Source organism: Pseudochaenichthys georgianus, chromosome 5 (genome assembly GCF_902827115.2).
Source record: "Pseudochaenichthys georgianus chromosome 5, fPseGeo1.2, whole genome shotgun sequence".
In the NCBI taxonomy this organism is placed as follows: Eukaryota; Metazoa; Chordata; class Actinopteri; order Perciformes; family Channichthyidae; genus Pseudochaenichthys; species Pseudochaenichthys georgianus.
In genome coordinates, this window is record NC_047507.1 from 18,973,650 (window position 1) to 19,000,361 (window position 26,712).

A 26,712-nucleotide genomic window follows, 5' to 3' on the forward strand; every position below is an offset into this window, starting at 1 on the left:
AATGATTAAAACCTACCAAATATATTGTATTTTTTAAAACTTGGATAATATGTGTTTTACCAATCATACTTTAAATCACATGCAAATTGCAGAGGTTTTTTTAAACCTTTAAATTAGTTTCGTTTTATAAAGGATTTACACTGGGGAGTGGCCCTCTTGAGAGTCTTTGCATCTGTCCATCGATTTATCTGTTATTTTGAAATAAATCCTCTTTTTTTCTTTTTTTTTGCATGTGTAAACAAATACATTAGAAATAATTAAAGTGATAAGCTGCCCGGTGTACCCGCTAAATCACAGCAACAGATCGCATCCACATGATACATTTATTTTATTTTTTCAAATGCATATATTTATTTGTGATGTGTACTTTCGTATTGTATATTATAATCCACGACCCATTAAATACGGCATACCTTGCATTATGTTAGTAAGTGGTTATTCAGGGCGGTTTGTGTCGGTCGGATGTTACTGTCATGGTTTACATAATATAGTTTAATAACCACAGAGTGTTTCATGGAGGCTTCCTCCCCAAGCAGCAGCAGCTGATGATGAGCAGCCTCTCCACGGCACATGCTCAGTTATGCACACCCAGAGAACTTTGAAGGCTTAGCTGTGGCTGCTGAGGTCATTGCACTGGGAAAAAAAATAGACAGACTCCCTCCACTACACCGCCTCCATTTTGAATAGCCATGTAATAGGGGATTCGCATAGTTTTTGTGTGTATCGCCCACTGCGCTGCGTAGTGTCAACAAGCCACATCCAAACAGCCCTCGACATGGACGACCTGTTCAGTCCGCGGAGGTAACTTGATTAACTTACCGTTTGAAAATATATTTGAGTTATTGTGCATTAAATATGTATTTTTAACAGTTTCGCAGCGTGACTTTGAGAGCCGTGTGTGTGAAATAGTCGGAGTGTCAGTGGTCACGAAGTTCGTGTCTGGCTAACAAGCTAGCCAAATAACAGCGTAATGTTACTGTCTGGTTAGCAGCTAGCAGCTCCTGGTTGAAAACACACATGTTTATATGAACGCCTAAATGCAACAAGCAGTTGTTTCTGCAGGTATTATTTCAAATAATGTCAGCATATGCAGATTGTGCATCGTTTATTTAATCGGTTGTTATTCCCTGTGGGTGTGCTGACACTGGTCGCTGTGTGTGTGTCAGCGACGTGTCGTGCACGCTAAGTAACATTGATATTTGTTATTGATTGCATACTTTAGCTCGCAGTTAACCCCAAGACAGCCGACTGCTGTCAACCTGTTAGGATTTCACTAAGTAGCACACACTGTTCTCGTAATGATGACCGTAAAAATTAGCAGCTCATGTATGATTGATTGACAGACAGTCTTTTGCGGTAGCTAGCGTCGGATTTCATTCATGTAATATAAGGAAACGTCGCAGGTCACAGCTGAGATTGGCTCTTGCTGGTGTAGGGGCGGGATGTTATTCTGATGCTGAAATCACAGCTGCTCTGACAGCCAGGATATCGATCACACGTATGTACTGTGATAATTACCCATCAGATAACAGTGCATATAGCAGACAGACTTCCTGCACTGACTCGTTTATTGTAAACACAACAATATCACAATTGTACAATCGTCTCACAGTTTTCAACTCGCAGTACTTGTGCTTGCTACACTTTGGGAGCTTGCTTGCTGACTTTTTCTGCAGACAAAACTCTCTGGCTTATAATTTTAACAGAATATCATCATAATTTCTCCTTTTCAACTGCTAGTTGTTGTAACTACATTGTATACGCTTTAAATACCACTAATGTGTAATAACAGTATTATAATAGCAGTCTCTTGGTTTAGTGTAATGCATAATAAAACCAGGACATCATGTTTGTTGCTACATTTTGTGATTTGTGTCCCTTATTTGAAGAGCGCACTCACTTTCAACTGTGGACATAACTGAATGTACGTTTTCTTTGCCAATGTCCAATGACTGTAGGTGGCAAATTATTATTAATTCAGATAATGACTCAATGCTTTATTTTTGTTTTCCAGGAGCCTGAACAGCACACAGGGAGAGATAAGAGTGGGACAAAGTCATCAGGTACACCTTTATATTTTGTGTTTTTAAATGAATTAGTTGGGTAGATGGTGACAGCATTTCTGACTATTATGGATTATTTATGGATATAATGCCAATTGATTCATTGATAATTGTTTGGTCTATAAAATATAACAAATAAAATCTACAAGGTGGTGTCTTTAAATGTCAGTCCAAAACCCAATGATGTTTAGTTTAATATGATATAAAACAGAGAAAAGCAGGAAATATCCTTATTAGAGAGTCTTGAAATCATCATTTTTGGACCTTTCTGTTAACAAATTGATTCAAAATAGTTTTTCTTGGACAATGATTTTTCAGCTAATCATTGCAGGTCTATTTGTAGAAACACTGATTTGAATAAGTATGTATACAGAGATTGCAGAGTGTTGGATAAAGCTCATTATGTAACTTGTGAGAACTGTCTGTCCGGTATGATTTGTTATTTACACGTCTTACAGTGACAGTCTATGCTATTCTGTTGTGTGTTACATTTGAAATTCTTTTTGAGTATCACATTATGTTAAACAGATTCGAGCAGGCACTACTAGCACACAACAACTACATCTATTTGATTATAAGGAAATCCTTTATCCATTAATTACCTTAGTTAGTTACACATAATAACCATTGTTTGACACTTTAATCAATCAAAATGTAAATCATTGTTTGGCAATTACTTTGAAACAAGTCTTAAACATCTTGTCAGTATTGTATTTTAAACAGTGCTTGGGTTTTTACCATCTAATTCTCAGTTTTTCAACATAGATTCAGTTGAGTTCTTTAAGGTTGGTCCAACATTTGTTTCCGGTACTGTCTTGGTCTCACTGCAGGCCAAACTCCCAGAGTTGCAGCCACGGCCCGTTCCCAGTTTGCAGACTCAGACGGAGAGGGAGGATCTGATGTGGACGCCGGGGGTCAATGACTGTGACCTTCTGATGTACCTCAGAGCGGCCAGGTCAGTGTCGGCACTAAACTGTGTGTCACCTAGGTTTGACTCTCTTCAGTCACGTATAAGGCGAGCATATTTGCCAAAGTTTGTTCATTATTTTCGTGTCCTTTGTGAACAACTAGATGGGGATGTTTTTTTTAAAAGAAAACCTCAATAGCAGCTTTGAATGTTAAAGAAAAATGACATTGGGTTCAGCCTTACTATTAACAATGCTTTTTTTTCTGCAGGAGACAGCAGTATTATCAAGGATTTCAGAAACACTCCTAATAATCAGACTACATTTTCTAGAAAGATTTGGTATTAACTTCACCTTTTTCTTTCTCCAGGAGCATGGCAGCGTTTGCAGGGATGTGTGACGGTGGGTCAACAGAGGATGGATGTCTTGCAGCCTCCCGTGATGATACCACACTCAACGCACTCAACATGGTGTGGAGCTCAACTCAAATGTACTTAATCTGTATCCAGTAAAGATGCTAAAGATTTATTCAAACATCTCTGTTTTGATCAATTCCAGCTCCATGCGAGTCACTATGATGCAGCAAAAGCTCTCCAGCGCCTGGTGAAGAAGCCTCTGCCGAAGCTCATTGAGAAATGCTGGTCTGAGGATGATGTGGTGAGACGCCTTTAGTTAGTAATACAGCACTGAAGGTCAGTCAATGTTAGACCTTCAGAATGTTTGTGCAGGCGGAAAAAATCCTTGGGGATAAAAAGGATGCCAACTGTTTATGAATGTAACTATACTTAGCATTTTAGACGGTTCAGAGTCCATTCAACTTTGTCTTATAAGGTATTTAATGAACTTTAATCACTTTAATATGAAGGCCTGCAGTAAAATAGTATTTGTTTTACCCCTACCAGTCTAGTGCTTCATTATAATAACTGTTTGTGTTTAATACATTTTTCTATACATCACAAAATTAACTTTGTCTAAACTGGAGCCTTTTTCTTGTAACTGTATGTCACCTAACCTAACACCCCCCCCCCCCCCACAGAAACGCTTCATCAAAGGCCTGAGACAGTATGGAAAGAATTTCTTCCGCATCCGGAAAGACTTTCTGCCCAGCAAAAAGACTGTAATTGAACACTTCTCATTTTGCATACAACATTCTTGTTAGTGCATGCAGTGATTTCACGGCAGCTTTATTTTGTATTAGAAACATAACCGGGATTGTTCTAAAGAGTCCTGTGTTGTTGTCCTCAGGGGGAGCTGATCACGTTCTACTACCACTGGAAGAAAACTCCTGAGGCTGCGGGAACTAGAGCTTATCGGCAGCAACGTCGACAGCCGTCCTCTCGTAAAGCCAAGACTCGCTCTGCAGCAGTCCCCGTAACCCCATCGCTGAATTATTCAGGTGAGCTTCAGACATTACGTTGTGACAAAGTGTGGAATTCAAATGAGCTGGATGACTTTATTGAAGCTGATATTTCTTTGCAGTGGATGCGAGTTCTGCCAGTGAAGACGATCTTGACAGTGAAGACAGTGAACAGGAAATCAAGAGCTGCAGCCACTGCGGTGCAACAAGTCAGTGCATGTCTTTGTGATTTATTGGGCTCAGTATTTTTTAGTACTAATGTTTTATACGTTTCTGTAACAGCCTTTAAATGTGTGAAAAGTGCTTGGGTAAAACTTTCCATTATGCCAAGGTCTTTAACACATCTATAACACATCTATAAACATGCTTATATTGTGTCATATCACTGTGTATTTATAGTTATAATATACATTTTGTTTATAGAGTGGAAACATTACAATAGTAAAATGAATAGTGCATAAAATGACTTCAATGTTATTATTGTTGTTGTAGAGCATTACAAGACTCTCAATGAGTGCTCTATATAGCTATAATTATACAGATTTTATTGACATATTCAAATGTTTATAATCTATTCTAGACATGGGTGTCATAGAAAGTGTAACCAGTATTATAACCTTTTTTAAACTCTTGTTCAAACTCTTGCCTAAAGTTTTCTTTTCTTCAGGTTCTAAGGATTGGCACCATGGGCGGAGAGACACCTCGTTGCTGTGCACGACCTGCCACACGCACGAAAGCAAACATGGAAGTCTGCCGCCAGCTTCAAAATCTGCAGTCGCTCCATTCCTGTTTAAACCTGCTAAAGAGGAAGAGGAGGTGAACAACAAGCATGGCATGAGGACACGACGAAGCAGAGCACCTGTAAGCCTAAGGCCCATACAGTTATATTTATCACTTAATAAACCTTCAAAAGAAAGTGTCAGGGCAACTTACATTTCCAATGATCATATACAAGAGATCTCACACCCTCATCTGTCAAAATGATTAACATGCAACTTACTGGGAAAATACCTCTCCTTGCATGTGTTTCAACAATATTGAATACTGATCTTTTAATTAATTTTTTTAACCAGCTTTCATCTTTGAGAAGTGGCCACAGGAGGCTCACGGGCTCCCCCACCAGTGAGGATCAGCAGTCCAGCAGCCAGCCCTCCCCCAGCGGAGCGACTTCTAATTCACTGAGATCTTCTTCCACAGATAATAAGAACGAATCCAGCAAGAAGACGAACAAGGTAAACATAACTTTACACTTCGTAACACTCTCTTATCAGACGAGCTGGCCTGTTCGAATATGACTCTGACGAGGAGATCTTCAAAGAACTCAGCCGTTTATTTAATGAAAGATAAGTCCATCCCAGCATGCATGAAACTGAATTATATAACATATATATATATATTCATAATATGTTATGCTGCTGCAGCCTTACATGCATGTTCAACATCGCTCATTGAGGTTTTGTGTCATCGTTGTTTTCTGTTTCTTTTTAACACCACTGTGAAAATGTCATCTGGTTTCCACAGAAGATAAAAGAAGAGGTCACATCACCAAAGACAACAAAGCGTGTACGGGAGAGTCCTGCCCAGGAGCCGGGAGAGCCTGAGAAAGTTACTCCTAAAAGGCCGAAGACACAGGTGAGAGGGAACTTCACCACTATTTGAGTCAAATAAAATGTTATCTCTGCAAAGAAAAACAGTCGTCTTGGTTTCCATGCGTCCCTGAAACCCTTGAATATTTTGGGATTTGAGGGGGCAGGGTAATCAAGGCCTTGACAAAGGGTCATTGAGAGTGTTTGAGTTCAAACTATTTGGGCATGAACAGAAACTTTTCCCTACGTTTTTGAGCGTCCGTCATCACTGTAATCTACTCAAGCCTCTCTCCATGTTTCATTTTCTTTGTGAGCTTCTTTAAAGCCAGCTTGTTTTCATTAAAACAATTCTCAATGTTGTAACAGTGATCTACGTCTCAAACCTTGATCTACGTCTCAATCTATACTGTGTTTGATGCTGGAATTTGGTGTTTAAAAAGTTCTTCGACCCTAATAATCTATTGCTAAGCGTGATTTACATAATGTGTGTATTTGTTGCTCCAGGATCCTCGGGGCTCGCGGTCCGAGGGCGAGGCCGAGGTGGAGGAGGAGAGCTCTTCAGAGAGCCGCAGCGCTCAGGACGACGGCAGCAGCGACACCAAAGACATCGACCAGGACAACCGCAGCTCCTCCCCCAGTATCTCCAGCCCGCAGCAGGGCAACGAGAGCGACTCCGACTCCTCGGCCCAGCCCGGGGGGATCCTGCCAGAGCCGGCTGCTGCTGCTGTGGGGGGGCCGGCTGACCCTCCAGCCCCCCAGGCCATCCCCTCTCAGGGCCATCCCATCCTTCATCAGCCACCACAAAGCACTCCTCCTGCTGATGGTGCTCAGAGCCCCTCTCCGGACCCCCCTCAGCCCGCTGCCGGTCAGCTAGCTGGACCAAACGCCCGCTCACAGCCCGCCCTTCACGCTCTCCCTCTTCCGCCAGCTCTTCCGCCAGCACTCGGTCCGCCAGCACTCGGTCAGGATTGTCCTCTTTCTCCAGCATTTCAGGTCCCCCCAGCTCTCAACTCTGCACAGCCTCTGCAGACCCATGGCCCGTCGGCTCAGGCCCTCCAGAGACCCCCACCCTTCTTTAGGGAGTCTCAGCTCCCCCAGCCTTCTCTCTCTGGCCCTCAAATCAAGCCCCCTCCCACCACTCCAATCCCAAGTTCACACAAACAGGGTCCACATAATCAGTCTTCTACACCTTTCCCTCAGATGCCTTCCAATCTCCCCCCTCCCCCTGCTCTGAAGCCCCTCAATTATCTGCCCAACCCGCATCCTCCGGGCGCCCCGCCGCCCCCCCTTCAGCTCATGCCACAGCCTTTGCCAATGCAGTCCCTTCCTACCCAGCTGCCAGTGCTCTCTCATGTGCAGACCCACCCTGGAAAAAGCATGACTTCCTCTCACCCGCCGGCAGCAGCCTCACTTCCTCTCCCTCCTGTAACATCTTCTGCTATTGGTCCGGTCCCGAGCCTCCAGCCGTCATATCCACCTCTGAGACCCTCGCCGAGCGCGGCAGCAGGATGTTCACAAATTCAGATTAAAGAAGAGCCACTGGATGAGATGGAAGAGGCTGAGAGCCCACCGCCTCCATCTCGCAGCCCCTCGCCGGAGCCCACCATCATCAACATGGCCAGCCATGCCAGCCAGTCTGCACGGTATGTGGGGAGGAACTCTGTCTAAGGGAAATTTTAAATATCTCCCTCATCTTGTGATAATTGGGGTTTTGGTTAATTTTGCTTTCAACGACAAGCATCAACTGGTAACTAAGTGGTTCTTTTACAAGAGTATTTGAAATACAAGAGGCACTTTCGTTTTAGTTCAGCGCTCCAGTCAGTCAGTGAGCTATGGTGCTCAAAGCGCTACATCCATTGAGGTGCTTACTTTGTCATGTTTTGTGTTTTGAAATATATTTTATGTTGGCTTAGTTGAAGTCTATTGCTTTGTGTGTGTTAAGCTGTTACCAAGAGCAACATCAAACACGAACAATGGAGCCATTGTTAATAACATATTTGGATTCAAACCAAAAGTGTCTGTTAGGAGTGTCTCTTGGTTTTCAAATCAGCTTGTGATCATAGCTACATTAAGTGTGGTTGAAGCTGTTTGCAGCAGGATGATTATTGAACATTGCCTATTCTTTTCCCATTACAAATAAGAGGTTCATGTATTTCAGACTAGCCTGAATAATGATGCAGTTACCATTTGTACTTTGTTGCGAAGGTAGTCCGTGTTGAGTTAATGAATTCCTAGATTTCAGCAATACAGTTGGCGCCTAAATTGTTTTTTAAAAAACTGACAAGAGTCGAGCTCTAAACAACAAACGACTGAATCGTTCCTGAAAGTTTAATAGTTTAATCTTGTCTTTCAGGTTTATCAAACACTTGGATCGTGGTTACAACTCCTGTTCCAGAACAGACCTGTTCTTCACTCCACTTACGGCCTCCAAGCTGGCCAAGAAAAGAGAGGAGGCGGTGGAAAAGTTGAGGAGAGATGCTGAGCACAGTGCTCGACAAGAACGTGAAAGGGAGAAAGACCGTGAGAGAGACAGAGAAAGGGAGGCAGACAGAAATGCAATGAGTGTGAGTCTATTTCTTATTTATAATACATAAGCAATACTAACACTTAATCTAAATGAACTGCTGAAATGAACACTGTCTGAAACACTTTGCTTGCTTGCAGAGAGCCTCCAGCTCCTCCCACGACAGTCGTATGAGCGATGTTCAGATGACGGTTCATGGCCACGGACGCCCCTCCTTTGAGCAGCCGCCCACCACTGTGGCTGCTGTGCCCCCCTACATCGGCCCTGACACACCCGCCCTGCGCACCCTGAGTCACTACGCCCGACCCCATGTCATGTCGCCATCAAACCGCAACCACCCGTTCTACGTGTCGCTGAGCCCCGGCGACCCCCTGCTGGCCTACCACATGCCGGGCCTGTACGGCGCTGACCCTAACCTCAGAGAGCGCGAGCTCAGGAACCTGCGCGAGAGGGAGCTCCACGAGAGGATGAAGCCCGGCTATGAGGTCAAGCCCCCAGAAATGGAAATGCTACACCAATCTGCCAACCCCATGGAGCACTTTGCCAGACACGGGGCCATCGGTCTCCCCCACATCCCCGGGCCCCCCCACCACTTCGCCCAGTTCCATCCCGGGCTGAACCACATGGAGCGAGGGATGGTGCTGGCTGCGCCTCAGCTGCGCCCCGAGCTGAGCTACGCAGAGCGACTCACTGCAGAGCGGCTCCACGCAGAGAGGATGGCGTCTGTAGGGGCCGACCCCGCGGCCAGGCTGCAGATGCTCAATGTGACGCCGCACCACCACCAACACTCTCACGTTCACTCCCACCTCCACCTGCACCAGCAGGATCCGCTTGGGCAAGGTGATGTTGGAGCTTTTCACTGCTATGACGAAAGATGTGAGGGAGAATTCTTAAGGACTTTAGAACATTTGACGGTTTTACCAAAATGTACTGAATGATTTACTTTCTTCGTCCAGGTCAAAACCCTCATCCTCTGGACCCTCTGCAAGGAGGCCCACGTTTGGCCCGCTACCCCTTCCCCGGGGGCCAGATCCCCAACGCTCTACTGGGTGATCTCCCTCATGATCATGAGATGCTGCGCCACCCACTGTTTGGTTCGTAATCCCAACTCCTAGTTTAGTTATTACTTTATTAGACAGGGACGGTGCGTATGGGAAAAGTTTAAAAGCACAGACGATAAAAAGATAAAAGCAGTGAATAAAAGTATACAGATACAATTAAAGCCTGCTTAACAGAGATGGTTCTTATAACACACAGATTTACACAAATCTATAAAAAAGCATGAAAAATAAATACAATGTTTGTCCCTGGGAAATGTTGACAATACATTTAGCAACTATGATACGCTGGAGCAGCTCTGACATTATAAGAACAAACAAGACATAAAACCACACGTAAACACTCACTGCTCAAGTGTTAACACGTTTTTATTTTCTAATGTTGTGGAGAATTAAGGAAGTATGCTCAGAACGCATCAACTCATTCTAACAGCCAACAATTTAAAACCAGTCCCTTTAATTTGACTCTTTATTAAATCTCTGTTTCCCGTAGGAGCATATCAACGAGAGCTGCAGGGCCAGATTCCTCAGATGTCTGCTGCCCACCAGCTCCAGGCGATGCATGCCCAGTCTGCAGAGCTGCAGAGGATGGCGATGGAGCAGCAGTGGCTGCATGCTCATCACATGCATGGAGGCCAACTCCCGAGTCAGGAAGATTACTACAGGTGAGGCTTTTCAATGTATTATCTAGTGCACAGGCTTTCAACAATCAGAGGTATCACTTTATTATGGTAGCTATGCAGCTTTATGTGACTACATTATACTTAAAGCCCCATAGTAATTACTCAGTTTCTCTAAGATGGATCCATAATTATCAACATTATTCTAGTGTTGACACAGTATCAAAATACCTGCCTAAAAAATCTTGATAGTGATACTGTAACAATTTCACGGGAAAATGTCAACTTTAATGTCAAAGTGCTGCTAAAAACCGGTTCAAATCTTGCCGAGATAAGTGTCAGCAATACTGGAAGCTTACTTGACATAGTTGACATAGCACATATGGTCCAGGGCTTTTATTGTGAAAGGTTAAAACCTAAAGAGTGCGCTTATGCTACTCTTAACAATGTACAGTAGAAGCAATCAACAGCTCTGTTATTTAATTACCTTCATAGGCAAGGCAAGTCAAGTTTATTTATATATATATATATATAGACATTTTTATTGATTGGGATAAACCCCTATAGCACCTTTCAACACAAGGCAATTCAAAGTGCTTTACAACAATGAAAGACATTAACAGTAAGACATTCAAAAGTATAAGCGCGACTCAGCTACAGTATTTTAGAGCCATATTTCGCTCTGCTCCCGATGCTTTGTCCAAGAGCAGTGGCCGCTCGAAAACAGCCATCGTATGTGAAGCGTGCATATACAGTATGACACAAAAAACTCGCCCAAAATGCCTGCACCAGGTGGTAGCATAGCAATGCACAACACCACCCTCTCATTATTACCCCCACACTACTAATAAATATAGGCTATTGTACCCTTCCTAATGGTAGGGTATTGTGATATATTTCTCATATCAATATACCGTGCAAGACAAGATAATTACACAATGTTTAGTTGAACTCCAGTAAAATGTGTCTCACTGACAAAAGTGTTGACCCTGTTTCTTTGTTTCTGTTTGCTGAAGCCGTCTGAAGAAAGAAGGTGACAAGCCATCTTGAGTGCCAGGTGGTGCATGCCCTGAATCCCTACACTCATACCCAAATAGAATACTGTGTACTTTTAAGACTGTAAGAGAGTATTTGTGAGTCCATTTTTTTGTTTTAATATATTTTAGGAAGATCTTTGTGGATCTTTACGTGCATTCCTTGTTCAGCACTTATTGGACTGTCAAAGTCCGTCTCAGATTTTCATATCACTTAAGACTTTATACTAGTTTTTATTATCAAAATGACAAACAATCTCACCCATTCATGTGAGATTTGAAGTGACAGATTTTTCTCTAACAAACTGTAAAACTGTTTCATATGCAGTGACGTGAATTTGCTAATGGAAAAATAACTCTCATAAAGGATATGAAAACAGACTGACTTTGGTGTTAAGTTGAAATATCTACCTATGATTTCTAAATGATTTCCTTGTACAGAATGACCTTTTAATCAGTGTTTGAATGACTCTAACGACCTAGCATGACTCAGACTTTTTTTCCACCAAACTAGAGTAGCAAGTTGCATTGTGGTGCTTAGAGCATAGTATAGATTGTTTTTTCTCTTAAATCTGCTAAATATTTGTCTAAATCCTAAAGTTTTATATATCAAGATATCTTTTCACATTATAACCGAAGCTTTTATTCGCTCATTTTTGAGATTGTAAATATTAAATGTTTGCAATATTCTATATGAATGAGTACTATTGATATAGCAGTAGATGTGAACACTTGCCCTTCGATCCAGCACGATAGCAGTAAATCATAAGCTAAAACAGTATTGAGTATTATAAAGTAAGATCATTATTAATTGGACCAGTATATGTCGCTAAGGCAGAACGTTTTGTTAGAATAATGTATTTACATTGTTTTGATGAGAGCAAATGAATTGGAGTGAAACTAAATCCTAAACATTTTAATGGAATTTTTGAAAGAACTGCCTCTAAATTCAATATTTATGTGACATAATATAAAAGTGTATCCATTGCATATGTATTTCAATAAATATTTCTGCAATGACCCCTTGTTCTCTTTGCACCTGGAGTTTCTTTGTATCAATAGCCTGTGGTATATACAATTTATAAGGTACACCTAGCTAAAGCTAATACTTTCCTGTAATAAATTCTACCTTGATGAAGGTTGTCGTCAGTTTTCTTTGAGAGATGTTCATATAACTGATATACCTGGTGATTTAAGAGGATATCGTTTAGTTAAATTCAGTCATTTTCATTGTGTAACACTCAAATACATACAGCAAACAAATTCACAACAATAAGTCACTACTTTTAAAATAGTAACAAACCAAACCAAATATTATAATGACCCAAAAAGGTCAGTGCTAGAGCCTTAGCTTATTACATGTACAATGTTTACATTCATTACTTTGTACATTTGTCATTGCATACTCAAAATAAAATAATTGATCAAAGTAAAATATATGTATATCATTGTTTCCCAAAAATGCCATATCTTAGTTTAAAATTGTATAAATAAGATCTTAAGTATAATATATCTTTCCATTTTCCTTTAACACATGATTTAACTTATTATCTCTTTGACTATTATACATCTGTGTTTGAAATGTGTTCTTATGTTTGTAAAAGACACAAATTCCTCTTAGTTCACAGACAAACTTTATTACTTTAGACATTACTTTCAGTTTGTGTGCTGTTGAAATTAAAGACGTTTTTTATTATTTGTCCACAGTTAATATCGGTAAGGGCTTAATTACAGAAACACTTTTTTAAGATGTACTACAGCAGATTGTTCAAGAGTAAAATATAAAAGCATTTGAGACAACAAAACCGGATATGTCAATTCTCTTTAGTTTATATAAATTATATAGGAAAATATATATATTTTTAGCTATTTCTAAAGTTTACATTGTGTTGCAACACAGGTTGTAAAATATCTCAGCAGATGAGCTTAGTACATAGTATTTAGGCACAGTGGTTCATAATGTGGCGGCTGACATGAGAGGACGTTCACACAAACTCTGATTATTCTAACATCACATGAATGCAGCACAATGCCCTGTCTCACAATTGCAACAAATGAAACATATTTGTTGTGTCTGCCCCCTGATTTGTATCCACTCCAGAGTTGAAGGCGTTCTCATAATTCACCCTTCTGCCAAGTTTCATGCAAATCAGGCCCGTACCTTTTCCTTCAACCTGCTGACAGACAAACAAATAAACAGACCAACCAAGCAGTAATACAACCTCGTTGGCAGAGGTTAAAAAAAAAACAGATTTTCATTGTTCGTTTTGTAGTTTAAAACGGGGTTAACCCTGTCAAGTCTGTGTGACATTATGGAAATATAATAATCTTAAAGTGTCAAATGTGTAAAAAAACAAATCGTGAGCCTGTGATTAGTCACAAGTTGACATTACTTTGTATCGAATGGGCACAAAGCTCAAAATAAGGGAACCAATGCTTACCCATCATGCACAGCTCCTGCAGTCACTTACTTTACGTTCCTACAACTTACAGGCGGACCAATACTCTACAACGCAACTCTTTTCAGGTTTTCATCCACCTTTTCATCCTCTACGACCTTCCAGAGACACTTTGCATCAGCTCTCTACAAGCTGCCATTAAAACATGTGTGTTTAAAGCCGTATTAACATACAAAGCCATCGCAATCACAAAGGGCTCAACAAATTATGAGTATCTGTGCTAACGTAGTGGTCCACATAACATCAGTTTACCCAGTTATCTTAACATTTAAAATGCAGCTGAAATGTTTTCATGTTTAAACGATAATGCTGGGCATAAGCTTTAACTTTCATATGGTAAACAAATCCCATTATAAGATCAAAACCAACAATGTGTTGTTTTTAACTTCCCCATCCTGTCTGTGGCTTTCAACCCTAAGCCAATTTGTTCCAACTTGGTCTCGAATATATAGCCTACTTTTACTAATATTAGAATTTTGTTTTTGTTTGTCTCTTTTCATGGAATCTGTTAGTGTAAAATTACTGAACTTTTACATACTTACTTAGCAAAAAATGTCTTACTAGCATACGTGCTTTATTTTAACAAGGAAAGAAATGAAAACTCTGAGGCAATATGACAGACAGTACATATATAGTATATATATCCTTATAGATGGACCCAAGTGAAAGTGTTTGGAAATGATTACGCTCTTCTTTGTTGTGTATCAGGGATCCTGTTAGGAAGGATTCCTCCTCTTCACATACTGCCGCAGGTACTGGATGGCCGACAGCGCACTCACATTTGCCAGCAGAGCTGAACAGGATTAAAATAAAGGTTAATGTGAAGAATTGTCAATTCGCCAAGTTACACAGTTCATCACTTCATGATGAATACTTAAAGCCCCTCAACATGTGGTTTAAAAAATGAAGTCTTCTTCGAGTCTTTATTTTAAGGTGTTCACCCCTCAAAAACTCATCAGTTATTTAAAAAGGAAATGCAGGACATCACCCCCAGAAAGAAGCTGACGGACTAAAGATGTTGCACAGCCTTTAAAGTTTGTATTTTAGACACCAGTTACATTTGTAGGTTATTGACTGAAACAGCAGCATATCAATACAAGGAGTTAAGAGCTGTACAACACGAAGAAAAATGCAAAAACATTGTTGAATAAAAAAAAAGTGCCTTCTGTTACTTTTTTATAGGCCTACTGTTGAATCAAAACAAATATCTTGTTAAATAAAGAAAATAATATTATTTCCACCATTATGTAAATGCATACATCAAACTGAACACAAAAAGCAAGAAAAGGTTGACATTGTGATGACGATTTATAAACGAATGATGTATTGTGAAGCCCTGGAAAAGTTTCATACCTGCTTTCCAGGCATCAGCAGACTCAGGATCAGATGATTTTAACACCCAGGAGGCAAAGGCGATGCAGACCATGCACATATCTGACTGCTTCAGTGAGGAGAAAATGCCCTCTTGTCCTGTAAGAGACATAAACAAGAATAAACAAAAAAGGAGGTTATTTTGAATAAAATGTGCTCTGGTGTGTTTTAATCCAGTCTGGAGAATAAGCAGCTCAGACGTACTTGTTGCCTGTCCAGCGTCCAACACCCTCTTCTGTAATGCTAGCTCGCTAAACAGCAGAAAAGGAGATGAAGAGCCTCTCCTGGCAGTGAGCACTGTGAGTGGTGGGTCCACACTCTTCGTGGTGATCTTCTCAACCTCATCTGGGAACACCGTGGCACCAGATCTACTGCACCAGATGCTCCCTTTGTCAGGAAAGCGAACCTTCCTCATCAAACTTTTCCAATTGTAGAATCCATGTGAGGCAGACACCCCGCAATCGTCCCCCTTGAAGAAAGAGCCAGACATGATCCTGAATGGGGAGATGTCGCCCTCCTCCTCGAAGTCTGAGCGCAAGAAAACAAAGTCCGGATTTGGAAATGTGAGTTCTCTGATGAGGGGCTGAGAACAAGAGAAAATGGGGATGGGTTTCTCCTCACTGCGCTGGAAATTGTAGAGGAAAGAGAATGACATTTCATCGCTGAACGCACAAAGAGAATAGTCATAAACCATTGAGATGTCAACTGGATCATAGACTTTAACACATTGGGAGCCTCCGTTTGTTCCATCATCGCTGTAAAGGTATTCAAACACTTCGGGCAAGGATATCTGATCATGTTCACCCAGTAAAGATGTAGGTATTTGTGTTCCCAGGCTGTCGCTAGCTGTTAAAACCACATTTTCTTCCAGAGATGGACAGCTGCTGAGAAACAAATTGCTCTCATCATTGCCGAGTAACAACTGCAAAGATAAATCCTCTGTTTTGAAAGCTGATACATTTTGCAAGCTTTTGCTTTTTGTGATCGGTCTTGGCAACCCAAGTCTGCTCAAAATTAAATCACTGGCTTCCTGATCCTCTGCATAGTCCTCTAAAGGCACAGGTGTTTCAGAGCTTAAAGACTCCTCTTCCTCATGTGCTGTGAAAGGAGAATCGCCCGGGCTCTGTTGTCTTTTGCTTTGAGGGTCAGGACTGTGGTTCCTACTGGCGCTAAGATACTGCCAGTACTCTTCTTCAAAATCGGATGTGGAGAACTCGCAGCTTGAACGATCGCGCTTGGATTCGTCGGGCTGTGTGAAATAGTCTGAATCAGCAGTGTCAGATGTATCCATCAGAACACCATCAGACAAATTATACTCCACTGTGTCGAGCAAAGGGCCGTGATCATCTGCATTTGGTGTGACTGTATCTCTGGGAGGGGTACTTCTACCCATCCTGAGCTGCAAAATGTCATTTATCGTCAACTTTTCCATTTCATCCCAAAAAGCAGAAATGGCGTACACAGGTCGAGTGTGTCCCGCGGCTTCGGCATATGTTTCAGGGCTGTCGGCCACAGGGCAAGGGGTTACAGTTAAATCAGGAATGGGGAGCAGCTGATTTACTGAAGAGCCACCAGATGCTAAATGATTTACTTCCTGTTTTTGGAGTCCAGGTGTAGGTGCAGGAAGCGTGCTGTGTGTTTGGTTATCACATATGGAGATGTCATCTGGCATTCTGTCTGCACTTTGCCCAGCAGATGGCTGAACATCGGTGCTTTCATGACCTTCACAGTTAGAAGCTGGTATATCAAAAGAGAGAGTGCCATCATAAGAAAGCATTTCTCTATCTTGCGTGTTGTCTGCCTCGGTAATCTCAGTCAGATTGAATAGATAGCTGTTTTCTGTCAGAGATAATGAGCGTTGCAGTTGTTGGTGTTCCTTGAGAAGATGCTGAAGGTCCTCCCATGATTCGGTAGCTGACAGATAGCTTTCAGAGTCAAAACTGTGAGTGGAGAAGAACTCAACACCGTCTTCATATACGTCAGACTCCACACTGTCTAACTTTATCGGTTTTCTGGGTGTAATTCTGTTGTTTGATTTGGATTCTACAGTTGGCTCAATGATATTGTCTTTAGGGGAAGGAGACATCACCAGTTGTTCTGACAAATTGTCTTCCTCATCAGAAGTTAAAGACAATTGCGATGAATCTGAAATGACTCCCATCTGCACACACTCAGAATCTGGTTCAGCACATTTGTTTACTAAGTTACGTTCTACTTTAGCTTCATTATTATCTTTTGTCGTCTCTAACCTACAGTGGTTTTCAAGTGATCTCTCCTTACGAGTTTTTTTTTGTCTTCGTTTTTTTTTCACAGAGGCAGCACGTACTCCCTGTCGTGCAGGACTCTCGTTCACTGTCACAAACCAGCGCTCTTTCTCTGCTCTTAAACCACTCACATCCTCAGTCACAGATCTGTCTGTAGTGATAGGCTCATTTACATCTAGCTCTGTTAGGTTGTAGGAAATGGGGTCAGGTTGCTGTGTGGATATGAGGTCATGCATGTCAGTCTCAATTTGCACAGCTTCATCTCCTCTTTTCAGCTCTGACGATTCTCCCTCTGAACACTGAACATTTAGTTGCTCAGTTTGCAGTGTAGTTTTGATGTTGGCATGTTTCTCCTCTTCGATGTGCTCTGCTGTGTTGAAGGCATTTTCTTCAGGATTACCAAGGCCTGCTTCAGCTTTAGTTTCTTCTTGTCCTCCTGCTGAACCACACTGAACCATCTGCACTGATACAGACTTCACACCATCTGTGCAGTTCTCTTCCTCCATGCAGCATCCTGCAGCACTGCCTTCAGCTCCATCACTGCTTGCAGCACAGCTCTGCTCTGGCTCCTGATGGCCTGCGCTGAACACTGAGCTTGGGTTGCCCTGTTCCTCTGAATCACTGAGGCTCCAGCTATCAGGGCAGGCGAGCGAAGGCTGCACCAGACCACACTCCTCGCACTCCTCATAGAAGCTGGTCCAGTCATAGTTTGCAATGTGAATGCTGTGATCCAAATCATCCATTTTATATCTCACATGCTCCTGAATCTGAAAATAAGAAGACAAAAGATCAATGTTGGAAGGGTTGCATATTTAGGTATATTGAATAGGCCAATGCAATGTGTTGCAGTACAGCCTTGGTATCCCCACTGAGTTATAGTTGAAGTTCCATCAACTAATTTGAGCTAAATATAGAGCGTTGGTTAGGAGTTTAACCTTGCTTGTAATCAGCTGTCAATAGCAAACTGTTGCTCAGAAATCAAATATGCTCCTGAGTTAGTTCAAAGCTTGAGAGGGCAGCTAAGAAACACCAGAGTACTACAGTCGCAAGAGCCATAACATATCTCAAAATACTCCGTTCATATGACCTGATATGAAAAATTCAGCTCTCCAATGTCAGGACACAACATGCTGTATCAGCATAGCAAACATACTCAGTGAGGGTCACTGATGCAATGTTTATAATACTTTAGATTTAGCACTTGATCACATTTGTAGTATTGTTTAGCTACAGGTTATTGTTTAAATGTTATTTTTCAGGTGTGGAGTTGTTAGGATCACTTGCTCTGCGTCAAAGTCGTTTACAGGTCTACTCGAGTACATAATCAACTTGAAGCATATCGTTAAAGAACGTTTATGTATTTTAGTTTCTATAGTACATAGAAAACCTACCTGTTACAGAATGACGAAGCGTCCACTTTGAGGTGGCAGTTCTTACTCCCTGCAGGGGCATTTCAGCTCTGATGTCCGTCTGCCCTTGTGTATGTCAGACCGGGGCCTTGCACTCGACTGTTATAAATAGAGTAGTATGTCCAGTCACATGTAGCTGCAGTCGTCCGTCCCTCTATTACCAGAGGTATGATATTTCAGTACCTTCAAAATACAAGCCCTCTTACAGTCATTAGAGGTGACTCCCAAAATACATTCCATTATAACCCTGTAGAAGTGCAAGGACACATGACACATTGCAGATGGATCATGGGTATTATTTATACATAATTCACATTTATTTAAAACATCTTAACAAATATGCTACTTCCCTCTCATAGAAAAAAGAGATTAATCCACAAAACTTTGTACGTCATTACAATCCCAGAGAATTTAATCTTTGTTTCAATTCTTACACAGAAGTACTTGAAAGCCCTTTGAAATCAAGAACACAAGTGTAGAATTAGTAGTAATTAACTGGTCTTACTTTAAATATTTTTGAACACATTTGCCAGTCTGTCTTTAGATCATGTTAGGGTATGTGTGATAGCAAAGATATATATATATATATATATATATATTTAAATCCTCCCTAAAACCTTAACAGCATTGTGATATTCAAAATAATTTTAAATGATGACCGCTATATTTCTCCAGCGTCGCGAACAGAGAAGGAAGACATGTTTATTATCTATTTACATAGAGATAATGATAGTACCCTGCTGACCACAAGTGAATATAAAGACATGTAATACCTTTGTTTCTCATTTGTTTAATAAAACAATACAATTATAATGTGATTGGCAGAATAACTTGTCAGTCATGTAAAAATAAATTAATGTCTGGCACACAGTTAGGAATGATTTATTCTCTTTATTTATTAGCAGCAGTAATCATAAAAGAAACATAACAACTTTTAAATTAGTCTTTGAACGATATGAAAACACAGCAGCGTGAGTTCATTTAACTGAGGGAAACAATGGTTATGGAAAGGTGCTTTATTTCTTCAAACATTACATACATAATTCTGCATGGCATTGAAACTAGAATATGTACATTACCTCATTACAAAAGCAATACGTTATTTGTATAAAACAATATGTACATGTTTCAAGCTAATGTTTGTCTGTAAGTCAAACACATCAAGCAAAAAGGGGAATATTCATGGTTTGATTGCTGCCTTTTATCTGGTTCACTTCATGTTGCTTTAGTGTCGTCAACATAGAGAAATATATGTAGTTAAATAGCAAATAAAACTTAGATATCTAGCCTCGTTTTAGGATAGTGTACAGTAAAGGCCACTGGATATAATTTAAATAACCAATTATTCCTCACATCATCCTTAAATGTTTCCTGGCTGTTTTAAAGCTGATAATGGCACAGTAATCACAGTAATGGCACACAGTTTTCTTCAGACAACATTTGGCAAAAAGTTAATAGAAGTCAAGTACAATTCAAAATGCAGCAATATGTTGCCATCCATACAACAACAACACAAATCACAATCACACTTGTTGGCAACTAGTCTTGAGATTTTCTTTTAAAAGGATGACCTCAGACGAATAAAGTGCACAAGGATTCAGTCATTTTATATTCCTAAAGGAAAGAGATCTATTGGAATCTAGATATACTTTAGGGACAAAAATATGCATTTTAAATGTCAGATGACAGTCCTTCCTATATAAAAATATGAACTTTAAATTCTTCACCTCTTTCATATTTCACTGGGTCTGTTGTGGAACAAAATGTATGATGCGATGCACAATGCCGTTGTTCATGAGTAATACATTCACCTTGATTAAGCTCACAAAAACAATAAATACAAATGCAATAATAAAAAAACTAAAGCAATAACACATTCATCCATTCAGTGCCTTTAGTAACTCGCTCTAAAATACCCCGCTATTTGACACATCATATATTCTGTTGGTCTGATTGTAATCAGTAAACCTCAGTGCACTTTACAAAATGTAAATAAATATCACAGGTAAATAACATTCTATTTAGCAAAATATAAAATGTCACTGAGCTGTCACTTACCCCCCCCCCCCTAAAAAAGCCCTGTCACTTGGTCACTGGCTTTATAGTTCTTTGCTTTAAAAGGAGTAGTTGGACATTAGAAAAAACAAGTTTATCCGCCTTCTTGCAGTGAGTTAGATAAGAAAATCAATACCACTGTCAGATCTGTTAGAAATATGGCTATAGACAGCAGCCGGTCAGCGTAGCTTAGCATACGGCTGCAAACAGCTAGCTTGGCTTTGTCTCAAGGTAACAGATCTGCTCACCAGCACCTTTAAGCTCTCATCACAACTGTACTATTGTTCGATAAATCAAAAAACCAAAGTGTAAAAGCGATAATTCACAAGTAGTGGGACCCGTACCAAGTGGAAAAGTTTTCCCATGTCAGTTGTTATACACATTTTAAAGAGATAAAACATGTTAATAAGATGAGAAGAAGCTTAATGTCAAAACATTTCTTAATTCGACAGGTCCACATATCGAAAGCATCTAAATAAGTAAACTGATGACATAGTTTAAACAGCAGATGGATAATAACATGTTAACTTGTAAAAACAAACAGTGCTGCATGCCTGTGTAAAATAAACACAAACCAGCCTGTAAGGTTTAAAACGTACAGAGAAATACTGAAACTAGTTTTGTAAAAAAAAAACACATTTAACATAAATTAGTCATAGAGACTGTGTCAAGAAGACTTTTTTTAATACAGCCCACACTCTTGTAAAATAGAGGAAAAGTAACAGCCCGAGTGACAATAATGCAGCATAAGCAGCTTCAGTTAAATATGGCTACCTAGGTACAGTACAAGCCACCTGGTGTTCTTCATACTGCTGAACCTTCACATGATAAGAAGAAAACCTTACATCGTTCCTGAGCGTTCTCTCTTACCAGCACTCCCTCCCCTCCTCCTACTTTTCCCCCTCCTACACATTATAAACCTGGGTGGTGGATGTGGTAGGTACGGCGGTTGCAGCGGGCCGCTCCCTTCTGACATATCTTGGCTTCCTCACTTCAAAAGAAACACAAAACAAAAGGCAACATAAATCACCTTTGATGAAAACAGGAGAAGACAAGCACTGGAGAAACTAATAGCAGAGATAACTCCAAGCTGGATTTGTATGCTTTGATCACGTTTCGTTTGTGAATTCAAGCTTGTCATCAGCTTTCATATATTTAACACTTGTCTACAATGTTGCTAAATAATCCCTTTTACTGTTGGACTGCTTCCATTAGTCATAGCTTCACATACAACCAGTTCAGCAGGGTCAGAGAATCAAAGCAGGAAGTTCCCGGTTAAGATAGTGAAGTCGTCTTACCTGTCGAGGAGGGGATCATTACAGCCTAGAAGAGAAAAAAACACAGATATGTCTTTGTACTACAAGACACAAGACATTCCTGAGGATATGAAAAATAAAATCAAACATTGTGAAGGAAACATAAAATGTACTCACTGTCTCACTTGGTTGGAATATGAAGGCTGTAAAGTGCACAAGATATTGTTATGTTTCAGTTTAGCTGAATGAAGAAAGGTATTATCACTGGAGCGTAGCAGTAACATTGTGTGTACATGCTTTATTATACACTGAACAAAAATATAAACGCAACACTTTTGTTTTTGCTCCCATTTTTCATGAGATGAACTCAAAGATCTAAAACATTTTTTATATACACAAAATAACCATTTCTCTCAAATATTGTTCACAAATCTGAAAAAGATCTGTGATAGTGAGCACTTCTCCTTTGCCGAGATAATCCATCCCACCTCACAGGTGTGGCATATCAAGATGCTGATTAGTCAGCATGATTATTGCACAGGTGTGCCTTAGGCTGGCCACAATAAAAGGCCACTCTGAAACGTGCATTTTTGCTTTATTGGGGGGGTCTGAAAACCAGGCAGTATCTGGTGTGAGGGGTAGGGGTAGGGGTAGGGTTAGGGTAATGTTGTGAATCGAGTGGCCCATGGCGGTGGTGGGGTTATGGTATGGGCAGGCGTATGTAATGGACGACGAACACAGGCCACTCGATTCACAACATTACCCTAACCCTAACCCTACCCCTCACACCAGATAGTGACTGTTTTTCGGACCCCCCCAGACCCCGCCAATAAAGCAAAAATGCACGTTTCAGAGTGGCCTTTTATTGTGGCCATTCTAAGGCACACCTGTGCAATAATCATGTTGACTAATCAACATCTTGATATGCCACACCTGTGAGGTGGGATGGATTATATCTAAGTGCTCACTATCACAGATTTTTTCAGATTTTGTAACAATATTTGAGAGAAATGGTTATTTTGTGAATATAGAAAATGTTTTAGATCTTTGAGTTCATCTCATGAAAAATGGGAGCAAAAACAAAAGTGTTGCGTTTATATTTTTGTTCAGTGTATTTGATCTAATGGGTGTGGTGGGTTGACAGCACTTTGTTTGCATAACTACAGTCTCTCAGAGCGGTGTAGTGCTTACCTTTGTTGCGGCGGTAGAAGATGTTTGGGAGTCTGTTGGAGCGTTTGAGGTAGAAAAAGGAGGCAACAGAGAGGATCAGGAACAGACTGATCAACAGTGTTCCCAGAAGAAGAGAGGCTGCCACACCTGGCCCTCCTGTTGAGAAATATTAGAAAACACACTAAATGATTTGTGAGAAAGGATCTGAATATATTAGATGCTGGAGCTATTTACTATTACATCACACAGAGGTTGTAACCTGTGGCACTGGGTTATTTTATCTAACTTACATTTCAAATGATAATAATACAAACGGATTATAAAATCCTTAACCATGGTTAATTTACTCAATTTAAAGGACATCTACTTAAAAATGAAATTGCAGTTGTTTTTGTATAATTTAAACTTTAGAAATATATTCTTATAGGCCAAGAAACAAATAATATGCTTAAGCTAATGGATTGAGATATCTTACCAATTTTTGGAATGACAGTCGTTACAGTTGTGTGATTTTTCTTTTCCAATGTATAGTCTAGTGAGCACACAAAAAGGACATATTTTAAAAATAAATGTGTTACATTCAGACATTTTATTTATTTGAAAACAGGCCTTGTCCTTACTGTAGGTGCAGACTGTTATGTTATCCAAATCCACAGCTGCTGAGTCACAGAATATGCAGACAGTGTTGCTGTTCTCAAGGACACGCAAGAAGCATCCTGAAAAGAAAAAACAAGAAAAATCCCATTTCCTGTCCTTTTGTACCATGGTCAAAATAAATATTAATTCCACTCTGCAATGTAATAGTCATAACATTATGTTACATTTTTCAATATATACTGTATTTATGGTACATCCACAAATACAGTATATTACATGTTGCTTGTTAGACGCTTTTATCCAAAGCGACTTACGTACTCAATACTGTGGGCAATCCCCACAGGAGCAATTTGGGGTGAAGTGTCTTGCCCAGGGACACAACGATATGCTAACTGCAGTGGGGTTTGAACCTGTGACCCCCTGATCCGAACACCTATGGACAACCCACTGCACCACACGCCCCATTATATATAGTATATATTGCTGAAGTTTAAATATTTTGATTATCCACTAAAACTGTTTGCCAGTTTAAAATGAATAAAAAAACTAAAAAGGCTGGTTTCCTTCTTTCCACACATTGCTAAGCATAATGGTAACACATCAGCACATAGACTGACATTTAAAAAATATTAATTCTATATAAAATTCTGTGAACTTTGATCCCAAATTGGGAAATTCCTATCTTGCAAGGTTATGAAGCATTGCAAAGGAGTACAAACTAGAAAGGAAATATATACATATCAAAATAGCGATACACACATGTATGGGCAGAGTATCATTTCACTCTTGCTTATCTCTAACCGAAAAGGATAAAAATAAAAGTAAAGTTAAAAAGTGTGGCTCAAAGTTTCAGTTTGGTATGTGTGCCAGGATGATTCAAAGCTCAAAAACATTACCTGGCTCACAGTGGGTGTCATTCGAACATGAATTGTTCCCTCTCTGTTTCTCGCTGCAGCACTCAAGCGAGTTCTGATGTAAAGCCTACGGACCCACATTCACAGATTAACAAATCAGTATTTCATGAGAAAATCACACATTAACTCTTTGGCTGAGTAATATCCGTTTTTCTACCTTAGTGACAGGTGTCTCGGGTCTGATCAGAATCACAGTTGCAGCCAAGACCAGAAGGAACGACAGAGCCATAATCAATGCCTAAAAGATCAAACAGACTTGATTAAATACACCTCACTGACTTTGATGAGATCAGATACATTTACCTATTAAAAGAAGAGCAATTTCAACAACACAATTTCACTGGTTTGTTATATACACGGTATGCAATAGATTGGTCTAATTCTACATATCTGTGCTCTGCTGTTAGTAGTTGCCCTTTTTTCTTTTCTTATCACTGATGACTAAATTAAAAATATATGGACTGAGTAGTTCAATTTGAAGTTTATCTTTATGCACCCAATTTACAAAACTTGGAAAAGTAAAGAAAGGATATACAGTGCAGAAAGAACCAGAAAACCCACTGGCCTTATTCAAAGCCTGCACCTAAATAATGTTAAAATGTCACAAAATTAGTAGTGGAAGTGCAATGCTGCCCCCTGTTTATTTGACGCATGGAGCCATGCATCAGCCCACACTTTGTTCCTTTAACTTAGCTGATGTCACAATATAATTATAGGTTCAAATCACCTTTTGGCTGAGAATAGGTTTAACATATGTTTGATGTTGCATCCTAACTAAAACGTTAGAGATGCACACAAACACCTTAGTTTAAATACACACAGAGCTCTCATTCCTGCATATCTTTTCTTTATAACTTTTACAACTACATTTTTAATGCAACACAATGTATTGGTAACGTTAGAGCTTTAACCAACATATTTAATTTCTCAGTCATTTGCATGTAGTGTGCTAACGTCATTTGAGTTACACAGGATACATGCAAGGTGTTTAGCTAGCTAGCACCTGTCACAGGGAGGAAGTTCAGTCTTCGGTCAGAGATAACATTACGATGCCAGCGTTAGAGAAGTAGATTCACTGACTTATCCCTTCAAATCTGTTTTATAATCACAGACAGAGCAGCAGCACATAACTAAAAGTTAACTCACCTGCCAATCCCTAGGCTTTGGCCTGACCAAACTCCTTGATGTGGTGTAATCAGATTCAGATCGGTTTCGCCGCAGAGGTCTTTTTTTTTTAGAAAGTCACTGATAGTTTGGCAGATTTTTCATCAACACACCTCTGCAATTCAACCACAGACTGTCAGTGCGTAGCTCATTGCTGTAGCTACCTGATTTCATTTAGCATGCACACTTCCGGGTACGATTTTCAAAATAAAATTACAGGTATTTATGTGAATAAAAGATGTGGATCTATAGAGGTTTCTCAATACTCAAATTTCCCCTCCTCGACTCCTATTCTCGACTCCCCTCCTCGAGATTTGGTGCCGCCCACAGGAGATGCGAGCGGAGGACTGAGGAGGGGAACCGAGGAGAGAGGAGTGGGAGCAGCAGGCGGTTAGAGAAATGAGAACTCCTCTCCTCTGAGCGATCATTTTAAAGAGACGTCCATTCATGGTGACAGGAGGCACAGCAGCCCTCTGTCTGTTGGACAGATGTGTTCATGATGACTTATATATTTACTTTTAATTCATTCACAGTGCGGTATAATGAGACAATAACAGGCTACAGATGCAGACATATACACACACATATGTATATAAATATATACAATTTCAGAATCAAACAAGTATGAGAGCACTCTCATAATAACGTAACACAATCAGAGACTGGTCGCTGAAATGGGGAATTGAAATGACGGGCCAAAAGTTGTACAAGTATTAAAAGTAAGCATAGGACACCAAACCAACTGAGACCCGTGTAGTATATAGTGCCGCGCACATATACCATCAGGACGTTAGTGATGGGGTGCGGCGGCGGAGTGATAGGAGTGTATGCAAGCCCGCATCTAGGAGTGATCGATGTGTGTCACGGCTGTAGACCTGTCAAGCAATAAAGATGCATCATACAAAG

General features: G+C 40.3%; 3 protein-coding genes across 4 annotated transcripts; 1 reads left to right on the top strand and 2 right to left on the bottom strand.

Moving 5' to 3' along the window:
- The first annotated feature begins 553 nt into the window (after nucleotides 1-553).
- Nucleotides 554-12,678, top strand: rereb (arginine-glutamic acid dipeptide (RE) repeats b). Of its 2 annotated transcripts, none has more exons than XM_034082296.2 (17): nucleotides 554-801; nucleotides 2,015-2,063; nucleotides 2,894-3,018; nucleotides 3,339-3,438; nucleotides 3,527-3,625; nucleotides 4,005-4,085; nucleotides 4,214-4,364; nucleotides 4,448-4,534; nucleotides 4,993-5,186; nucleotides 5,399-5,557; nucleotides 5,847-5,957; nucleotides 6,416-7,554; nucleotides 8,265-8,475; nucleotides 8,576-9,311; nucleotides 9,392-9,529; nucleotides 9,987-10,158; nucleotides 11,130-12,678. In XM_034082296.2, the coding sequence occupies exons 1-17, from the start codon at nucleotides 776-778 to the stop codon at nucleotides 11,161-11,163; spliced, it is 3,612 nt and encodes a 1,203-aa protein (XP_033938187.1). In that variant the 5' UTR covers nucleotides 554-775; the 3' UTR covers nucleotides 11,164-12,678. The 2 variants fall into 2 exon arrangements, with proteins under 2 accessions (XP_033938187.1, XP_033938188.1); XM_034082297.2 differs by having other exon boundaries at nucleotides 8,576-9,275.
- Nucleotides 12,679-12,764: 86 nt separating this feature from the next.
- perm1b (PPARGC1 and ESRR induced regulator, muscle 1b) lies at nucleotides 12,765-18,760 on the bottom strand. The gene is made up of 4 exons (XM_034082298.1): nucleotides 18,633-18,760; nucleotides 15,182-18,008; nucleotides 14,960-15,076; nucleotides 12,765-14,399 (listed from the first exon to the last, which is right to left on the bottom strand). The coding sequence occupies exons 2-4, from the start codon at nucleotides 17,982-17,984 to the stop codon at nucleotides 14,323-14,325; spliced, it is 2,997 nt and encodes a 998-aa protein (XP_033938189.1). The 5' UTR covers nucleotides 17,985-18,008; nucleotides 18,633-18,760; the 3' UTR covers nucleotides 12,765-14,322.
- A 766-nt stretch (nucleotides 18,761-19,526) lies between these two features.
- On the bottom strand, nucleotides 19,527-25,980 carry c5h1orf159 (chromosome 5 C1orf159 homolog). The gene is made up of 9 exons (XM_034083373.1): nucleotides 25,789-25,980; nucleotides 24,800-24,880; nucleotides 24,625-24,709; nucleotides 23,752-23,847; nucleotides 23,607-23,663; nucleotides 23,153-23,287; nucleotides 22,139-22,164; nucleotides 22,004-22,028; nucleotides 19,527-21,696 (listed from the first exon to the last, which is right to left on the bottom strand). Exons 2-9 carry the CDS (start codon nucleotides 24,869-24,871, stop codon nucleotides 21,611-21,613), a joined length of 582 nt encoding a protein of 193 aa, XP_033939264.1. The 5' UTR covers nucleotides 24,872-24,880; nucleotides 25,789-25,980; the 3' UTR covers nucleotides 19,527-21,610.
- Between the last annotated feature and the right edge of the window lie 732 nt (nucleotides 25,981-26,712).